At 42.2% G+C, this 17,919-nt stretch overlaps 1 protein-coding gene across 1 annotated transcript in view; it reads right to left on the reverse strand.

Moving 5' to 3' along the window:
• Positions 1-3,355: 3,355 nt before the first annotated feature.
• Positions 3,356-17,919, reverse strand: part of Adgrv1 (adhesion G protein-coupled receptor V1) — a 568,841-nt gene continuing 554,277 nt past the window's right edge. Inside the window, exon 90 of the mRNA XM_060383611.1 lies at positions 3,356-3,755. Coding sequence (XP_060239594.1) covers positions 3,637-3,755 — 119 coding nt within the window. The 3' untranslated portion in view covers positions 3,356-3,636. The remainder of the gene's footprint in view (positions 3,756-17,919) is intronic.

Here is a 17,919-nt window from a genome sequence, read left to right on the forward strand (position 1 = left end):
GGGACTCCTGCACAGGTAGGAATGCAATAGGATGTGCTCATCCTCTACTTAAAAAGAAGTAGAGGTGACCCAGCTGCCTCAGCTTGTGATGTGTCTCCAAAAGAATTCAAACCAGGATCTGAAGTGATAGCCACACTCTGGCTTGCATTACAGCATGGGTCCTGCTGTGAAGATGAGGAAATACCCTGGTGCCCATGATGTAGAGGTTAACCTTGTATCCCACTTTGCAAGTGCAGGGAGTTCAGTAAATTACTCGTTAAGGTAGCTGCCTCATTTGTCAATGTGGCTTGACCCCTGAGAATATAGAATCCTTGCACTCACTGATGTGTATGTGCTGGCTACTGTGTGTCACAGGTATCTGGGATTTTCTAAATTTTCATCAAAGCACGTCTTTTATAAAAACAATTGTATGGGATTCTCACTTAGTGAGAACAGCTGAGTGTGAATAAGGTCAATGGACAATGAAGTTTATCAGAAAAGACATCATTTATTGGAACTGTACTTTATTCCATTGAGCAGTTAAAAACTGTAAGAGATTCAAGGTGTGGAAGTGTTGGAGCTTTGGTCGGTTAAGCCTTTCTTGTAGTATAACTCATGGGCAATGAGGTTCTTCACCTGTTTTTGTTTTGCTGGGGACACTTGGCAAGATGGGGTTCATGTCCACAACAAATAAAACAGAAGAGCAGAAGGGTCCTCCAGTGGTCTTTGCTCCAGGTCAGGCTGTCCAGGGGAGACCTGCTCTGGCAGCCAGCCACTAGGAAGGTCAATGAACCCCTCACAGAGAAGTCTTAGGGCTAAACGCAGGAGGCTGTCGAGAACTGCACACACACGGTGGAAGGCTTTGGGAGCTACATTCCTAAATCTGTGTCCCCACTGTATTTAGGCAACTGTGATCAGAGCCGAGAGTTGTGAACGGTGCTACTCAGGCTTAAACCACCTTGATAACACATTCCAAGCAGGAGAACCTGTGTCATGTGTGGGCGGTTTCCGCCACCATCTCCTACCATGGAAGGATCCCACCTGTCTCATCGCCATCCAGCCTTGCATTTCATCCCCCTCTTCACCCAAATCTAAATTGGGAAAAGGCTTTTCAGTTTTAATATTCGAAAGTACAAATTTTCAAAAGACCCATAAGATATGGGGGCGGGGCGTGACAACCCATTTGTAGAGGTCGGAGGCACTGCTCCAGAAATTCTGTCCTTGTCAGAAGAAAGAAACAGAGAGGCGCGGAACACATCGAGTCCAAAGCTTTGTAGTGATTTTGGAAAAAGATGTGATGATTGTACAATGTTAAATTTACATTGTGAATGCTATCAATGCCACTGAATTCTATGCTTTGGATGGGTCATGAAGCGAATTCAATGCTATGATTAGTAGCACATTTTCTTAAAACCGTAATAAAATATAACAAACACACATTTCCAATGACTGAGCTTTTGTGGGATGTGAATTTTCTCTCAATAAAACCGTTAAAGAAATGGGACAAATTGTGAATGAGGAAGGCTGTAGGCGCCAGGTGAGAGTCTCTGTCTCCCAGTGTTCTCTCCCACCCTTGGTTTGACTTGCTCTTCCCCATTGGTGCTTGGCTCGCAGGTGTCTCCTTCAGCCTGTGCTGGGGCAAAACACAACGGCTGCTGTCTGTCAGCATGTGAGGCTTATCGGTCCTAGCTGGAGTCTGAAAGTTTCGTTTCTGTACTTCTAGTATATAAAAGAACCACACTGAACTGTGGACAATGATCTAAAAGAATCACAAGTATCACAATGGAGTTCCTCTTTCTCTCCCTCCCCTCCCCCCCTCCCTCTATTGTGTGCCTGTAATATGAAATTGTCACACAAAAGCAGAATTTACCAGCACTGGTGACATTCACAGTATAATTTATAATGTTGTTCAACCATCACTTTGTTTGTTTTTGGTTTTGTTTTTCACGACAGGATTTCTCTGCGTAGCCCTATCTGACCTGGAACACACTTTGTAGACCAGGCTGGTCTCAAACTCAGATATGTGCCTGCCTCTGCCTCCCAGGTGCTGGGATGAAAGCTGGGCACCACCCCTGCCAGGCTGCCAGGCCAACTGTCACCTTTATTTCATATATACATTGCACACATATATATCATATCCAGGCTTTTGAAAATTCTGAAAGCATATACATAATTGCCTTTGGAGAGAATACGAGCTCTAGGAACTGGATAGAAAAATGTTTCCATTGAGTATAACTCTGTATTAGAGATGTAGAACCCTCAATACCCAACACCAAACTCAGTAAAGTCCAGCGATATTCGACTGCTCATTAGTTTACGGTGTTCAACTTCTGCTTTTGTATTTAAACTGTATTTGACAGCCTCCAACATCCGATCATAGACAGACAGCTGGGCAATGCTCCAGCTTGAAGGATGATAAACTTGTCCCTTTGGGTAAATTTAATCTTAGTATCGGATTTCCGAAAGTTCCTAAAGGGACTGCAGTCAGCTGGAGATATGGCCTCTGCTGTATGTACTCTTGATTTTGTTGTGGAGTTTTCACCTTCTACTCAAAAACAATCTGTTTATTAGAGCCCAATATAAGAAGGATGGGGGAGGCTTTGAGAAGAAAAGAAAACAAAACAAACTCCAGTCATGATAAATAATGCTGTGCAGGTTTCATATAACGTACAGCCATACCTGACACCCAGATATAGCACTGTGGGGCTTTATTTGCAGCTTCAAGGAAAATTATTAGGAGAGAAAAGTTTCTTAAATCATTAGATAATGTCACATTTTTCTTTGGGATGATGCTTAGGTTTATTTTTTAAAAATATGTAAGGGCTCCAAAATGAAAGGTCACCAAGCATTCTTCTGAGTAACTCTGTTCTGTTTCCAGCACGTCTTCTGGAAACTCAGTAAATGAAATAATCTTGACTACAACAGTGTTCTGGGCGAGATTTCCTGATTTTTCATTCCAAGACAAAGAAAGACTAAAAATCACAAACCAAGACAATTTTCTCCAAAACAAACTGTACTGTTTGAATGAACCTCCTCCTGGTTTTGTGGATGAGTGTGCTGGAGTTATTTTTAACTGGGGACAGAACATCCATTCTGGAAATTATTCAGAACCTTGAGTTTGTTGAGGGCAGAAATGTATCTTGCTGTGAAAAAGACCAGCACAACCTCAGGGCCCCATCCACACTCAGGTGTCAAATCATTCACACACCAGACAGGAGGTTTTTCAGGACTCAAAATCTTGTAACTGGGGAGAAGTGTGGACCTTGGATTTTTTCCAACCCCCGCTGGAAGAGACAGGTGCCTGATGTCTTCTGACACACTCTGTCTTTTAGCTCATGTGCATTTATTCATAAATAATGAGCCTGGATGATTCCAACTGGATTCTACTGTTTTTATTGATTATTATTTTCATTAAACAATGTTAGCCACATTAGTATGACTAAGAAACAACTAATATTTTTGGAAGGTGATCTTTTATCACAACGATCACACAAATACTAGGCAATGTATATTCCAAACAACAGCCACTCCTGTGTTAGTCATTCAGTGGGACATACAGACCACTACCACATAGTTGTACGTGTTTACAGCAGTTGGTACAAAAGCTAAGACAAATCGGAAAGCATCCTCTTTAGAAAGGCTCAGTGTTCCTGAGGCTCAGAGGTGGGTGTCGGCGATGGGAATCCTCCTGAGTTCCACAATCTGGGAGTCGGTCAGTGTACCTCCCTCCTGGCTGCCCTGACCGGATTCATTGTCACTGACACTGAGACCAGCCCCTGCAATGGAAGAATAAACACAGAAATCCGAACTTTTAGGGCTGTAAATTCTGAATGATCAAGTTACATTACACCAAAATATCTTCTGTATTAATAAAAGTCCAGGCTATATACTTGGAATAAACAACAAAGACATTAAAATTATGGAACTATACTTTAAACTGACACTACTTTGGTAGCTTTTAAAAACAGAAATTGAAGTCGGACACAGTGGCACATGCCTGTAATCCCAGCACTGAGGGAGGCAAAGGCAGGTGGATCTCTGTGAATTTTAAGTCAGCCTGGTCTACAAAGTGAGTCAAGGACAGCAAAGGCTATGCAGAGAAACCCTGTCTCGATAAACCAAAACAACAACAACAAAAACAGGTAAAAATCTGATTTCTAAGGACACAACTTTGGGCTCCTTGTGTTTTCCTTATGTTTTGAGACAGCATCTCACTTTGTAGTCCAGGCTGTCCCTAAATTCACAGCAACCCTCCTGCCTTAGCCTGAGTGCTGAGATAACAGGGGTGAGTCATCACACATGGCTTTATCTGTTTTTCTTGTTGACATGTGATGGACAGGTACAATTTCCAATAGAGAATGTGGTTTCTCCACTAAAGGCTCACCAAAGTACACAATCATGCAAGTCAGTAGACCTTTTTGTCCATGGAATAGAAATCATAACCACCAACCCTTTGAGTTCCACTGAGTCCCATAGATCTGTGGGGTATGCTCGATGTTGGCCCTTAGTGTGTGAGGAGAAAGACAGGCTTCCAAGGAGGAGGTCACGTGCTGTCCTATCAGTGCCTTGAGCAAACTGGCACTGAAGATTAGCTCAGGACAGAGACATGTAAACAGCACAGTATCAAACATTCCCATTGGAAACCCAGGAAGCTGGCTGCACGCACCACCTCAAACTTCTGTTTTGTAGATATTCTACTACTGTCACTACGTTTTCCTCCATGGTGGAAAATAATTTAAAAGTATACCAGGTCAATATCTGTTCTTTTCTTCAGCAATGTGGGAACTGTATAAAAACTCTAGTGTTCTTTTTCTACACACACACACATAGAGAGAGACAGAGAAAAGAGAGAAAGACTACAGATGAGGTCACAGAGTATGCTAGTACCAATTACAGGGCAAGAGCTCCCAGCTTCCCCCTCTGCTGGCCACTCAACTTTGCAGACCAGCAGTTAAGAAGCCAGTGGCAGCAATAGAGAGGGAGATAGGAAATGTCTGAGCTTCAGGATAACCTGTGTGGGGAAAAAAGCAGGCACCCATCCATATCAACTTCTGGCTGGGCTTCCCCTGATCTTGTCTGTCACAACCTTCCTACGTTTCTGTGTCACATGAATTGCCCATCCATGCTCAGATCCCCTGACTTTTGCAGCTTTGTTTTTTTTTTTTTTTTTTTTTTTTTTTTTTTCTGTTTCTCCCATTGTCTGGGTCTCAGTGTCATTCCCTTTGACCACCTCTGCTGAGATGCACTTCTCATTCTCTGCCCCCTTCATCTGGCTGCCCATGCTTTTCCTATGAACAGCAGGGCAGGTGCTGCCTTCAATGCCTGTAGGAAATCATGATTCTCTTCCAAATGTCTGCCTTTGCTATTGGGTTACATCCTTCCCGTTGCTCTCACTCACATTCATAGGAAGGACTTAGTGCCCTATGGGTACTTGATGTATGTTTATGGTGTGTACTCAGAAACCAGGCTTTGAGCCCACCTGCTTCACCTTAGGGCTGGGGTCTTGGTACAGATCCAGTGGTCTTTCCTGATATCCTTTTCAGAAGTTTCTCAAAACATGAAACACAAATGGCTGAGAAACACTTCAAAATTGATAAATATCCTTATTCTTCATAGAAATGCAAGTAAAACTACTTTGAAATTTCATCTTACCCCAGTAAAAATTGTCAATAAATCAATAAAAACAAATGGCAGCACATGCTGGTGATGGTGCAGAGAAAGGAGAACACTTAGTCATTGCTGGGGGAGTGAAAAATTGGTAGAGTCTCTGTGGAAATGAGTGTGGAGATTTCTTAGGAAGCTGGAAATAGATCTATCCAAGATCCACCTACATCATTCTTGGCCACACACCCAACCAACTGGACCATCCTACTACAGAGTTACTCGCTCAATCCACATTCACGGTTGCTCTATCATAATAACCAGAAATTGGAAACAGCATATATGTCCATTAACTGCTGGATGGCTAGGGAAAACATGGCGCATTTACACAACAGAATATTATTCTGTTGTTAAGAAAAAATGATCCAGCTATATCACTCTTAGGCATATATCCAAAAGATGTTCAAGTATACAACAATGACATTTGTTCAACCACGTTTGTAGCAGCTTTATTTGTAAATGCCAGAAGTTGGAAACAACCAGATGCCCCTCAGTTGAGGAATGGATACAGAAATTGTGGTACATTTACACAATGGAATACTACTCAGCAATAAAAAACAAGAAAATCATGAAATTTGCAGGCAAATGGTAAGAACTGGAAAAGATCATCCTGAGTGAGGTATCCCAGAAGCAGAAAGACACACAGGGTATATACTCACTCATAAATGGATACAGACATATAATATAGGATAAACATACTAAAATATGTTCACCTAAAGAAACTAATCAAGGAGGACTCTGGATAAGATGCTCAATCCTCATTCAGAAAGGCAAAGAGGATGGATATCAAAAGATGGAGAAAACAGGGAACAGGACAGGAGCCTACCACAGAGGGCCTCTAAAAGACTCTACCCTGCAGGGTATCGAAGCAGATGCTGAGGCTTATATCCAAACTTTGGGCAGAGCACAAGGAAACTTATGAAAGAAGTGGGTAAAACCTGGAGAGGACAGGAGCTCCACAAGAAGAGCAACAGAACAAAAATATCTGGGCACAGGGGTGTTTTCTGAGACTGATACTCTAACCAAGGACTATTCATGGAGATAACCTAGAACCCCTGCATTGATGTAGCCCATGGCAGTTCAGTGTTCAAAGTGGGTTCCATAGTAATGGGAACAGGGACTATCTCTGGAATGAACTGATTGGCCTGTTCTTTGATCACCTCCCTCTGAGTGGGGAGCAGTCTTACCAGGACACAGAGGAAGACAATGCAGCCACTCCTGATGAGACCTAATAGACTAGGATCAGAGGGAAAGGGAAGAGGACCTCCCTTATCAGTGGACTGGGGGAGGGGCATGGGTGGAGAAGAAGGAAGGAGAGTGGGATTGAGAAGGGAGGAGGGAGGGAGCTACAGTGGGAAACAAAGTGAATAAACTAATTAATAAAAATAAAAATAATAAAAAACATGATATAAAAAAGAAATGAAGTACGAAATTTAAATGTAAATGGATGGAGCTAAAATCAATCATTAAAAGTGAGGTAACCAAGACCCAAAAAGACAAATATTCCATGTTTTCTCTTATGTGTGGACATTAGTTTTTAAGCTGTTAATTTGTGTTTCAGGCTGAGTGATGACAGAGGTTAGGTAGTAAGGTTCAGTGAGTTAGTAAGTACTTAATACTACTAAAGTGGACAAGTACCTGGTACTAGATAGGTTACAGTCCCCAGAAGAAAGCCTGCTAGATCTATAGCCTACGGAATAAGGATGTCATCAATGCTATGAAGCAGGTGATCAAGAAAAATTTTTTTCAGAAAATTTTGGTTTAGGAAGATATTTTTGTCTTTTTAGTAGGTTTCTCTGATGACATAGTATCTATGGGATGATGTTATTATTTCAGACTTACTACTTGTGTATCAGCATATACCCATGTTAGCCATTGTTTGACAATTTCCTTGTGTACGTCACACCTTGTATTTATAATCTTTACCAAAACTATAATATTGGAATTAGAAAATGTTCAGGGGCAAGATGGCGGCGCCTGGAGGACTCTCATTCTGAGCAGCAGCACAGCAGGATCAGCACAGTGAACAGCAATCAGAACTCTCGGCCATAAAACACAGTCATTGTGTTTCCCAGGTGAGAGGATACCCCACGGTGGGGGATTCAATCAGCTTTTAACTCACCCGGCTAAACCGCGAAAGAGATCCCGGTTCCGCCAGACGCTTGGCTGCCAGGCGCCAGCCCCAGCCCCAGCCCAGAGCCACAAGCCAGTGTCTCTGGTCAAGGTCCCAGACTGAACCTTGGGCACCACACTATCAGAGACTGGAATTTTCAGTCGAGAGATAACCCCAGGGTACAGGAAACGATTGGGACCGGCCTTAGGTCACCCAGACATCCCCTGGAAAAGACTCGGGCAGGTTCCACGGGCACCCCAGGAGCCAGCCCGGAGCCAGAGCCGGGGACCCAGGTTCCGGCACAGAGCCCTGCCTGCCTGCGCGCCTGATTTGCTGCCGGAGATAGAAACGGCGGGTCTGATCTCAGAGCACTCAGCTCACCCCCAACCTGAAAAGGTCCCCGGAAAATTACCCAGCTTAGGGAGCCACTCAGACTCCCAAAAGCCACAAAGGCAGACACAGGCAGTTTCTGCGCACTAGACAGCTGGCAGAGACTGAGCCGCCATCACACAGCTGTGCTCCAGGCACAGGCAGTTTCTGCGGCCAGCCAGCTGGCGGACACTGAGCAGTGTGCACCAGGGCAAAAAAAGACACTAGGAGTCCGTGTCTCCAGAGAATCCACGGGGAAGGAAGGAAACTGTACTGATCTAAATCACCCAATCCTTCCCTAGAAAAAGTCTAGCAGTCTAGTGGGGCCGAGGCGCCAGCACTCAGCTGTGCTCCAGACACAAGCACAAACAGTTGAGGCGCGCCTGATGTCCAACTGGGTCACAGCAGCTGATCATTAAATTTGCAACAAGAAACCCAGAAACAGGGCAGCTGCCCTCAGGACTTCCCTGGATGAGAGGAGAACCCTCTCGACTAACAAAGACCACAGTTACCACTCAGGTCTATATCCCTGAGGTGAGCAACTCCTGAAAAAACACCAGCCATCCAGGGACTATATCCCAAAAAGCTGAGAAGACATCCTTCAGGAAAAACCAGCTTTCTGCAAAGGGGATTCTCTCCACCACAGGATCCCCAGGAACCACCAGAAAATAACCCCAAACTCCTAAGATAACACAATGGGTAGAGGCCAGGGTAAAAGCTCAAGCAACAAAAGACAGAGCAATATGGCATCTCCAGAACCCAGTTACCCAGGGGCAAGTAGCCCTGGACACCCCACCATAACTGAAATCCAAGAAGATGACCTAACAAGTATGCTCATGAAGATGATAACAGAGGAAACAAATAAGATTCGTAAAGACATAGAGGAAGATAAACTCAAACAGAATATTGCCATCCGTAAAGAAATAGAGGAAGCTGCAGCCAAACAGTTTATGGCCTTTAGAAAGGAAATGCTTAAAACACTGAATGAAATGATAGAAACAGAGTTGAAGGAACTAAAAGAAAAACAGGAAAGTACAATCAGACAGGTGAAGGAAGTAAAGAAAACAACTCAAGACCTGAAGATAGAATTGGAAAAATTAAAGAAAACACAAATGGAAGAAATAATGGAAAGGAAGAATCTAGGGAAGAAAACAGGAACTACAGAGGTAAGCATAACCAACAGACTAAAAGAGATGGAAGAAAGAATCTCAGGTGTAGAAGATACAATGGAAGAAATCGATGTATCTGTCAAAGAAAATGTTAAATCCGAAAAATTCCTGACACAGACCGTCCAAGAAATGCAAGACAATATGAAAAGACAAAACCTAAGAATAATAGGTATAGAGGAAAAAGAAGACTCCCTTCTCCAAGGCCCAGAAAATATTTTCAACAAAATCTTTGAAGAAAATTTCCCCAAGCTAAAGGAGAGACCAATTAGAATACATGAGGCCTACAGAACACCCAACAAATTTGACCAGAAAAGAAAATCCTCCCGCCACATAATAATCAAAACAGTAAGTATACAGAACAAAGAAAAAATACTAAAAGCTGCAAGGGAAAAAGGCCAAGTAACATATAATGGCAAACCCATTAGAATCACACCTGACTTTTCAACAGAGACTATGAAAGCCAGAAGGGCCTGGACGGATATCATGCAGACCCTAAGAGAACACAGATGTCAGCCCAGGCTACTATACCCAGCAAAACTCTCAGTCCTCATAGATGGAGAAAACAAGATATTCAATGACAAAAACAAATTTCAACAATACCTACAAACAAATCCAGCATTACAGAAGACACTGGAAGGGAAAATACAACCCAAGAAAGCTAGCTACATTCAAGAAAACACAGGAAATAAATAACCTCACTTCAGTAAAACAAAAAGCAACCAAGCACACAACCTGATGACCACAGCCAACATCAAAATCAAGAGATCTAACAGCCACTGGCCATTAATCTCTCTCAACATCAATGGACTCAACTCTCCAATAAAAAGACACAGATTAACAGAATGGATACGTAAACAAAACCCAGCAATCTGTTGCATACAAGAAACACACCTAAGACACAAAGATAGACATTACCTGAGGGTAAAGGGTTGGAAGACGACTTTCCAAGCAAACGGACCCAAGAAGCAAGCAGGAGTAGCCATTCTAATATCTGATAAAATAGACTTTCAACCAAAATTAATCAAAAGAGATGGGGAAGGACACTTCATACTCATCAAGGGAAAATTCCACCAGGAAGACATCACAATCCTGAACATCTATGCCCCAAATACAAGGGCACCCACATTTGTGAAAGAAACATTGATAAAATTTAAAGCACATATAGATCCACAAACATTAATAGCGGGAGACTTCAACACCCCACTCTCAACAAAGGACAGGTCAACCAAACAGAAATTAAACAAAGAAACAATGTCTCTGACAGAGGTCATGAATCAAATGGACCTAACAGACATTTACAGAACTTTACACCCAAACACAAAAGAATTTACCTTCTTCTCAGCACCTCATGGAACCTTCTCCAAAATAGACCACATAGTGGGTCACAAAGCGAGCCTCAACAGATACAAGAAGATTGAAATAATCCCATGTATCTTGTCTGATCACCATGGAATAAAGCTGGACCTCAACAATAACAGAAATAACAAAAAGCCTACACACACATGGAAACTGAACAACTTGTTACTAAATGACAGCTGGGTCAGGGAAGAAATAAAGAAAGAAATTAAAGTCTTTCTAGAAATCAATGAAAATGAAGACACAACATACCCGAACTTGTGGGACACAATGAAAGCAGTGCTAAGAGGAAAGTTCATAGCACTAAGTGCCTTCAAGAAGAAATTCGAGACAGCTCATTCAAGCACCCTAATGGCTCACTTAAAAACCCTAGAAAAAGAAGAAGCAGACACACCAAGAAGGAGTAGACGGCTGGAAATAATCAAACTCAGGGCTGAAATCAATCAATTGGAAACAAATAAAACAATTCAAAGAATCAATGAAACCAAGAGCTGGTTCTTTGAGAAAATCAACAAGATCGACAAACCCTTAGCCAGGCTAACTAAAAGGCAGAGAGACACCACCCAAATCAACAAAATCAGAAATGAAAAGGGGGATATAACTACAGACACTGAGGAAATCCAAACAATCATTAGGACTTACTTCAAAAGTCTATATGCCACAAAATTTGAAAATCTAAATGAAATGGACAATTTTCTTGATCAATTTGACTTACCAAAGCTGAACCAGGACCAGGTAAATCAACTAAATAAACCTATATCCCCCAAAGAAATAGAAGCGGTCATCAAAAGTCTCCCATCCAAAAAAAGCCCAGGACCAGATGGCTTCAGCGCAGAATTCTACCAGACCTTCAAAGAAGAGCTAACACCAATTCTCTTCAAACTATTCCACAAAATAGAAACAGAAGGAATATTACCAAATTCATTCTATGAAGCCACAGTCACCTTGGTACCTAAACCTCACAAAGACTCAACAAAGAAAGAGAATTTCCGGCCAATCTCCCTTATGAACATTGATGCAAAAATACTTAATAAAATACTTGCAAACCGAATCCAAGAACACATCAAAGATATTATCCACTATGACCAAGTAGGCTTCATCCCAGGTATGCAGGGGTGGTTCAATATACAGAAATCCATCAATGTGATCCACCATATTAACAAACTGAAAGAAAAAAACCACATGATAATCTCCCTAGATGCTGAAAAAGCCTTTGACAAAATCCAACATCCATTCATGTTCAAAGTATTGGAGAGATCAGGGATACAAGGCACATATCTAAACATAGTAAAGGCGATATACAGCAAGCCTATAGCCAACATCAAACTGAATGGAGAGAAACTTAAAGCAATCCCACTGAAATCAGGGACAAGACAAGGCTGCCCACTCTCTCCATATCTCTTCAACATAGTGTTGGAAGTCCTTGCTAGAGCAATAAGACAGTTGAAGGAGATCAAGGGGATACAAATTGGAAAGGAAGAAGTCAAATTATCACTATTTGCAGATGATATGATAGTATACGTGAGTGACCCCAAAAACTCTACCAGGGAACTCCTACAGCTGATAAACAACTTCAGCAAAGTGGCCGGATACAAAATTAACTCAAAAAAATCAGTAGCCCTCCTGTATACAAAAGACAAAAGGGCTGAGAAAGAAATTAGGGAAACAACACCCTTCACAATAGCCACAAATGACATAAGGTACCTCGGAGTAACCCTAACCAAGGAAGTCAAAGACTTGTATGAAAAAAATTTCAAATCTCTGAAGAAAGAATTAGAAGAAGATATGAGAAGATGGAAAGATCTCCCATGCTCATGGCTTGGTAGGATTAACATAGTAAAAATGGCCATCTTACCAAAAGCAATCTACAGATTCAATGCAATGCCCATCAAATGACCAACACAATTCTTTACAGACCTGGAAAGGAAAATTCTCAACTTCATATGGAATAACAAGAAACCCAGAATTGCTAAAACAATCCTCTACAATAAAAGATCTTCTGGGGGTATCTCCATCCCTGATCTTAAGTTGTACTATAGAGCAACAGTTTTAAAAACTGCATGGTACTGGCATAGAAACAGAATGGTGGATCAATGGAACCGAACAGAGGACCCAGAAATAAACCCACACACTTATGGACACCTGATCTTTGACAAAGACGCCAAAACCATACAATGGAAAAAAGATAGCATCTTCAACAAATGGTGCTGGTCTAACTGGATGTCTACATGTAGAAAAATGAAAATAGATCCATACTTGTCATCCTGCACAAAACTGAAGTCCAAGTGGATCAAAGACCTCAACATAAAACCAGACACATTAAATCGGCTTGAAAAAAAAAGTGGGAAATATCCTAGAACTCATTGGTACAGGGGAAAACTTCCTGAACAGAACACCAACAGCACAGGCTCTAAGAGCAACAACCAATAAATGGGACCTCATGAAACTGAAAAGCTTCTGTAAAGCAAAGGACACCGTCATCAAAACAAAGCGACTGCCTACAGATTGGGAAAGAATCTTCACCAACCCTTTATCTGACAGAGGACTCATATCCAGTATATATAAAGAACTAAAGAAGCTGAAAAGCAGCAAACCAAGTAATCCACTTAAAAAATGGGGAACAGAGCTAAACAGAGAATTCTCTGTAGAGGAATACCGAATGGCAGAGAAGCACTTAAAGAAATGCTCAACCTCACTAGCCATTAGGGAAATGCAAATCAAAACAACCCTGAGATTTCACCTTACACCCATGAGAATGGCCAAGATCAAAAACTCAAGTGACAACACATGCTGGAGAGGTTGTGGAGAAAGGGGAACCCTTCTCCACTGCTGGTGGGAATGTAAACTTGTACAACCACTCTGGAAAGGAATCTGGCGCTTTCTCAGACAACTAGGAATAGCGCTTCCTCAAGATCCAGCCATACCACTACTGGGCATATATCCAAAAGAGGCTCAAGTACACAAAAAGGACATTTGCTCAACCATGTTTGTAGCAGCTTTATTTGTAATAGCCAGAAGCTGGAAACAACCCAGATGCCCCTCAACTGAAGAATGGATGCAGAAATTGTGGTACATCTACACAATGGAATATTACTCAGCAATGAAAAATAAGGAAATCATGAAATTCGCAGGTAAATGGTGGGATCTGGAAAGGATCATCCTGAGTGAGTTGTCCCAGAAGCAAAAAGACACACATGGTATATACTCACTCATATAGACATACAACATAGGACAAACCCACTAAAACCTGTGCATCTAAAGAAACTAAGCAAGAGAGAGGACCCTAACTAAAACGTCCAATCCCCATCCAGAAAGGCAAAGAGGATGGACATCAGAAGAAGAAGAAAACAGGAAACAACCTAGGAACCTACCACAGAGGGCCTCTGAAAGCCTCTGCCCTTCAGACTATCAAAGCAGATGCTGAGCCAGATGGGCAACTGTTGGGCAGGAGAACGGAATTTTAGGTAAGAACTGGGAAATAGTAAGAGCTGGAGAGGACAGGGTCTCCACAAGGAGAGCAACAGAACAAGAAAATTTGAACATAGGGAACTTCCCAGAGACTCATACTCCAACCAAGGACTATTCATAGAGATAACCTAGAACCCCTGCACAGATGTAGCCCAGGGCAGTTCAGAGTCCAATTGGGTTACATAGTAATGTGAAGAGGGACTGCCTCTGACATAATCTGATTGGCCTGCTCTTTGATCACCTCCCTCTGGGGGGGGGGGGGGAGCAGCCTTACCAGGCCATAGTAGAGGACAATGCAGCCACTTTTGATGTGAACTGACAGACTAAGATCAGAAAGGAGAGGAGAACCTCCCCTATTAGTGGACTTGGGGAGTGGCATGCAAGCAGAGGGAGGAGGGAGGGTGGGATTGGGAGGAGAGGAGGGAGGGGCTTATGGGGGGATGCAGAATGAATAAAGTGTAATTGATGAAAAATTAAAAAAAAGGGGAAAAATAATTTAAGAACCTTAAATGACTTTCAAAATTGGAGGAAAACATGGAGTTAGTCAATTGGCATGGAGCACATCTCGCCCCTGGGGGCAATGGTCTCCTGAACCTACTCAGACCTCAGACACCACCACTGCTAGTTCTAGAACTGACGCAGGATGTTCCAATGAGGGGTTAAGGCTTCTCATAATATTTCCTATAAGCCCACACCTGTTTGTCTATATCCCCCATTTTTATTCATTATTAGCCAGATAGAGCCAAGTAATTGTGGTAATGATACTTGCTTTTTTGCCCAATGCTGGAATGCTAGTAAATTTAGGTATGCCCTGGTTACTCGCATGCCTCACTGGGTGCCTGTGCCCATTGATGCCCCTCACACTATGACTCTCTTCAGACAGAAAAGGGATCTTGGAACTATAGCCACCATTGTTACTACCATCTCATTGGCGGCTGTTGGAGCTACCACCGGGGCATTAGCCATGAGTCATACTGGGCAGACTGCTCAGACCCTGAATAATCATTTAGCCAATGTAGCTCATGCCTTAGTTGTACATAAAGGAATTAATGCTCAACTAAAAGGAAGCTTGATGGTGTTCAATCAGAGGATTGACCTCTTGCAGGAGCAAATTGATACCCTATGGCAAATCGCTCAACCTGGCTGTCAATGAAAGTATGCTGGACTTTGTTTCACTAGCATACAACATGAGAATTTTTCCTGTGCTGCAAATCTGTCTAAACAATTGTCTAGCTATATTTTAGGTAATTGGACTGGAGAATTCGATACTATGATGGAGCAGCTGAGAGTGGCCATTGTCACAGTAAATTCTACCGGAGTGGACGCAGGACTAGCCACAGGATTATCAACATGGATTGCTGCAGCCATGAATCATCTGAAGGAATGGGCGGGCATGGGAGTGTTAGCAGGCCTTCTGGTGTTGGTCTCCTTGGTTTGCCTGTGGTATATATGCAAGATTAGAGTCTCACAACAGTATGATGCAGCCATGATCATTCAGGCCTTTACAGCCATTGAAGCAGGACATTCTCCCCAAGCATGGTTGGATACCATAAAAAGCTAAAATGATACGCTCAGGATGCGAGGCTAAGCACTGCACTTAGGGTCAGCCGCTTTGGACCCAGAGAAGAGCATGTCTGATTGCATGCGGGTTGATGCCCCAGGTCCCGCCTCTGAGAAAAAGGTATCAGAAGGGTCTGATGCTCTTTGGGTGGATGACACCTAAATGAACATCTGTACAAAGTCCCAATTTATTTCTAATATCAGAGATCAGACCTCTACTCTTGCCTGATGCGTCTAAAACAAAAAGGGGGAACTGTAGAGAGCTGCGGAATGCTATGCCTTAAAGATGGAGCTGGTTTCCGCCTTCCACCTTCCCGATGGTGAGTGCTCTCTGTCACGAACAACTCCACATTTGGCTAAGGCCGAGGATCTGGCTTGCTTCCATGGATGTGGACCTATCTGCATTGCCCCCGTGGCACGCCTGGGTTGGCTACCCAGAGGCTATTTAAGCTGTGGGCTGGCTTTCCCCGGGGTCCGAGGATTGTTCAATGTTCCTGAATAAACTGCATTGAAAAAAAAAAAAAAAGAAAATGTTCAAAAAAAAAAAAAAGAACTTAGCAGTAAGATGACTTCAAATGACATATTGCTATACCCATAGATCAGTGCATTTCTCAACACTCATCAAAGAAGATTCTTCTTGAAGTAGATGGGAATTAACACAGATACCTATACCTCAACAATGTGCAAAGCATGAAGGCTCTGGAATATTCAACAATAAGTGAGTTGTCTTTATCAAATCCTTCTTTTCAAAGCTCAGGAACCTATGTGAACAAGAAACTGCAAGAATAAGAGGTAGTAGATGGCTCCAAAAAAGTCAGGGTCTTCTAGACGCAATAGGGCTAATACACAAGTAAACTCACAGAGACTGTGACAGTATGGGTAGGACCAAATGAGTTCAAGTTAAATAAAATCTCAGCATGAGATTAGGAAGTGGTGACAATAAAGTCTCCCTCCTAGCCAAGAAGCCCCTCTTCATTTTCTGGGAAAAAGGAAATCGGTTTTCTCCAATGGAGTGTCACATGGTGCATCAACCACACTTCAGACCAGGCCCATGCCCAGGAGTAGTTGACCAACACAAAATGGGTTCTGTGTTTTTATGTGTTTGTTTTGCATTTTGTTTTTTTTGTTTGTTTGTTTGTTTGTTTTGGTCTTCTTGGTATTTTTGTTTATTTTGATTTCCTTTTTTATTTTAATTTTTTTAAATGTTTGTTTTTCATGGGGGGGAAGAAAAAGGAGAGGGGGGCATATGGAGAGAGAGGGATGGAAAGAGAGTAAGGTTAAATAAAGCTTCATAGGTAGGGAAGTGGAGGAGGACCTGGGAGGAGCTTGGAGGAGGGAGAAGAATGTGATTATATAGTATATGAAAATTTTAAATAAAAAGAGAGAAACTAGGTTTTGCATCCTAGATTTTGACATGTCTTCTTTCACTTCAGGGCCTGCTCTGGTCCTCTGGAGTGCTCTGAAAAAGTCAGACCAAGGAAAGACAAATACTGCATGTTTCTCTTGCATGTGGACTCTAGATATAAATGTTCATGTGTGGATATTTTTAGAACACAAAAGAAGTCAGGATGAATGAGAAGGAAGAGGCACACAGAACGGAGGGGAGCACAGGGGAAATGGAATATACATGCATGCAAGCACAACGTGGGGGAGGAGCTCTGCAAGGGAAGAGGTTCAGCAAGAGGAAAGAAGTGGCAAGGCAGATAACAACAAAGTATAATGACAGACGTATGAAAATATAACAAACCCATTTCTTTGTATGCCAACACCTCAATTATTTTAAAATCCATGTTGTTATACCTTTCTAGACTTATATATGGTATCTCTACATCTTACATATGGTATCTGGCTCAAAAATGTTAAAATGCTGTGTGAGTCAAGCTACGTCTTGGTAAGCCGAGAGTAGACTACAGGTCAGTGTTGAACTCTGCTGGGGCATGTGAGTAGCTCCTCTATGTGATCATGGCCTATGATGGCATGTGTCCAGGGGCTGATGTTCAGTTATTATGGTATCGTTTTTAATAATACAGATAGCTGGTGTTAGAAATTGCCATTTTGATCTCTTAAAATATTTTTTCCCAAGAGTTTAGGGAACTGTATGGAATGCTAAGCTAAATCTCTAAGCAAGTCATTCCATGCATTCCTGAACCAAATGCGCTCCATACTTGTTATATATATAGATCACAGATCTAATTTAATTATGGCCCAAGAATTTATCCTACTTCAGTGTTTGAACATAAAGAT

This window comes from Meriones unguiculatus, chromosome 5 (assembly GCF_030254825.1).
Source record: "Meriones unguiculatus strain TT.TT164.6M chromosome 5, Bangor_MerUng_6.1, whole genome shotgun sequence".
NCBI classification, from domain to species: domain Eukaryota; kingdom Metazoa; phylum Chordata; class Mammalia; order Rodentia; family Muridae; genus Meriones; species Meriones unguiculatus.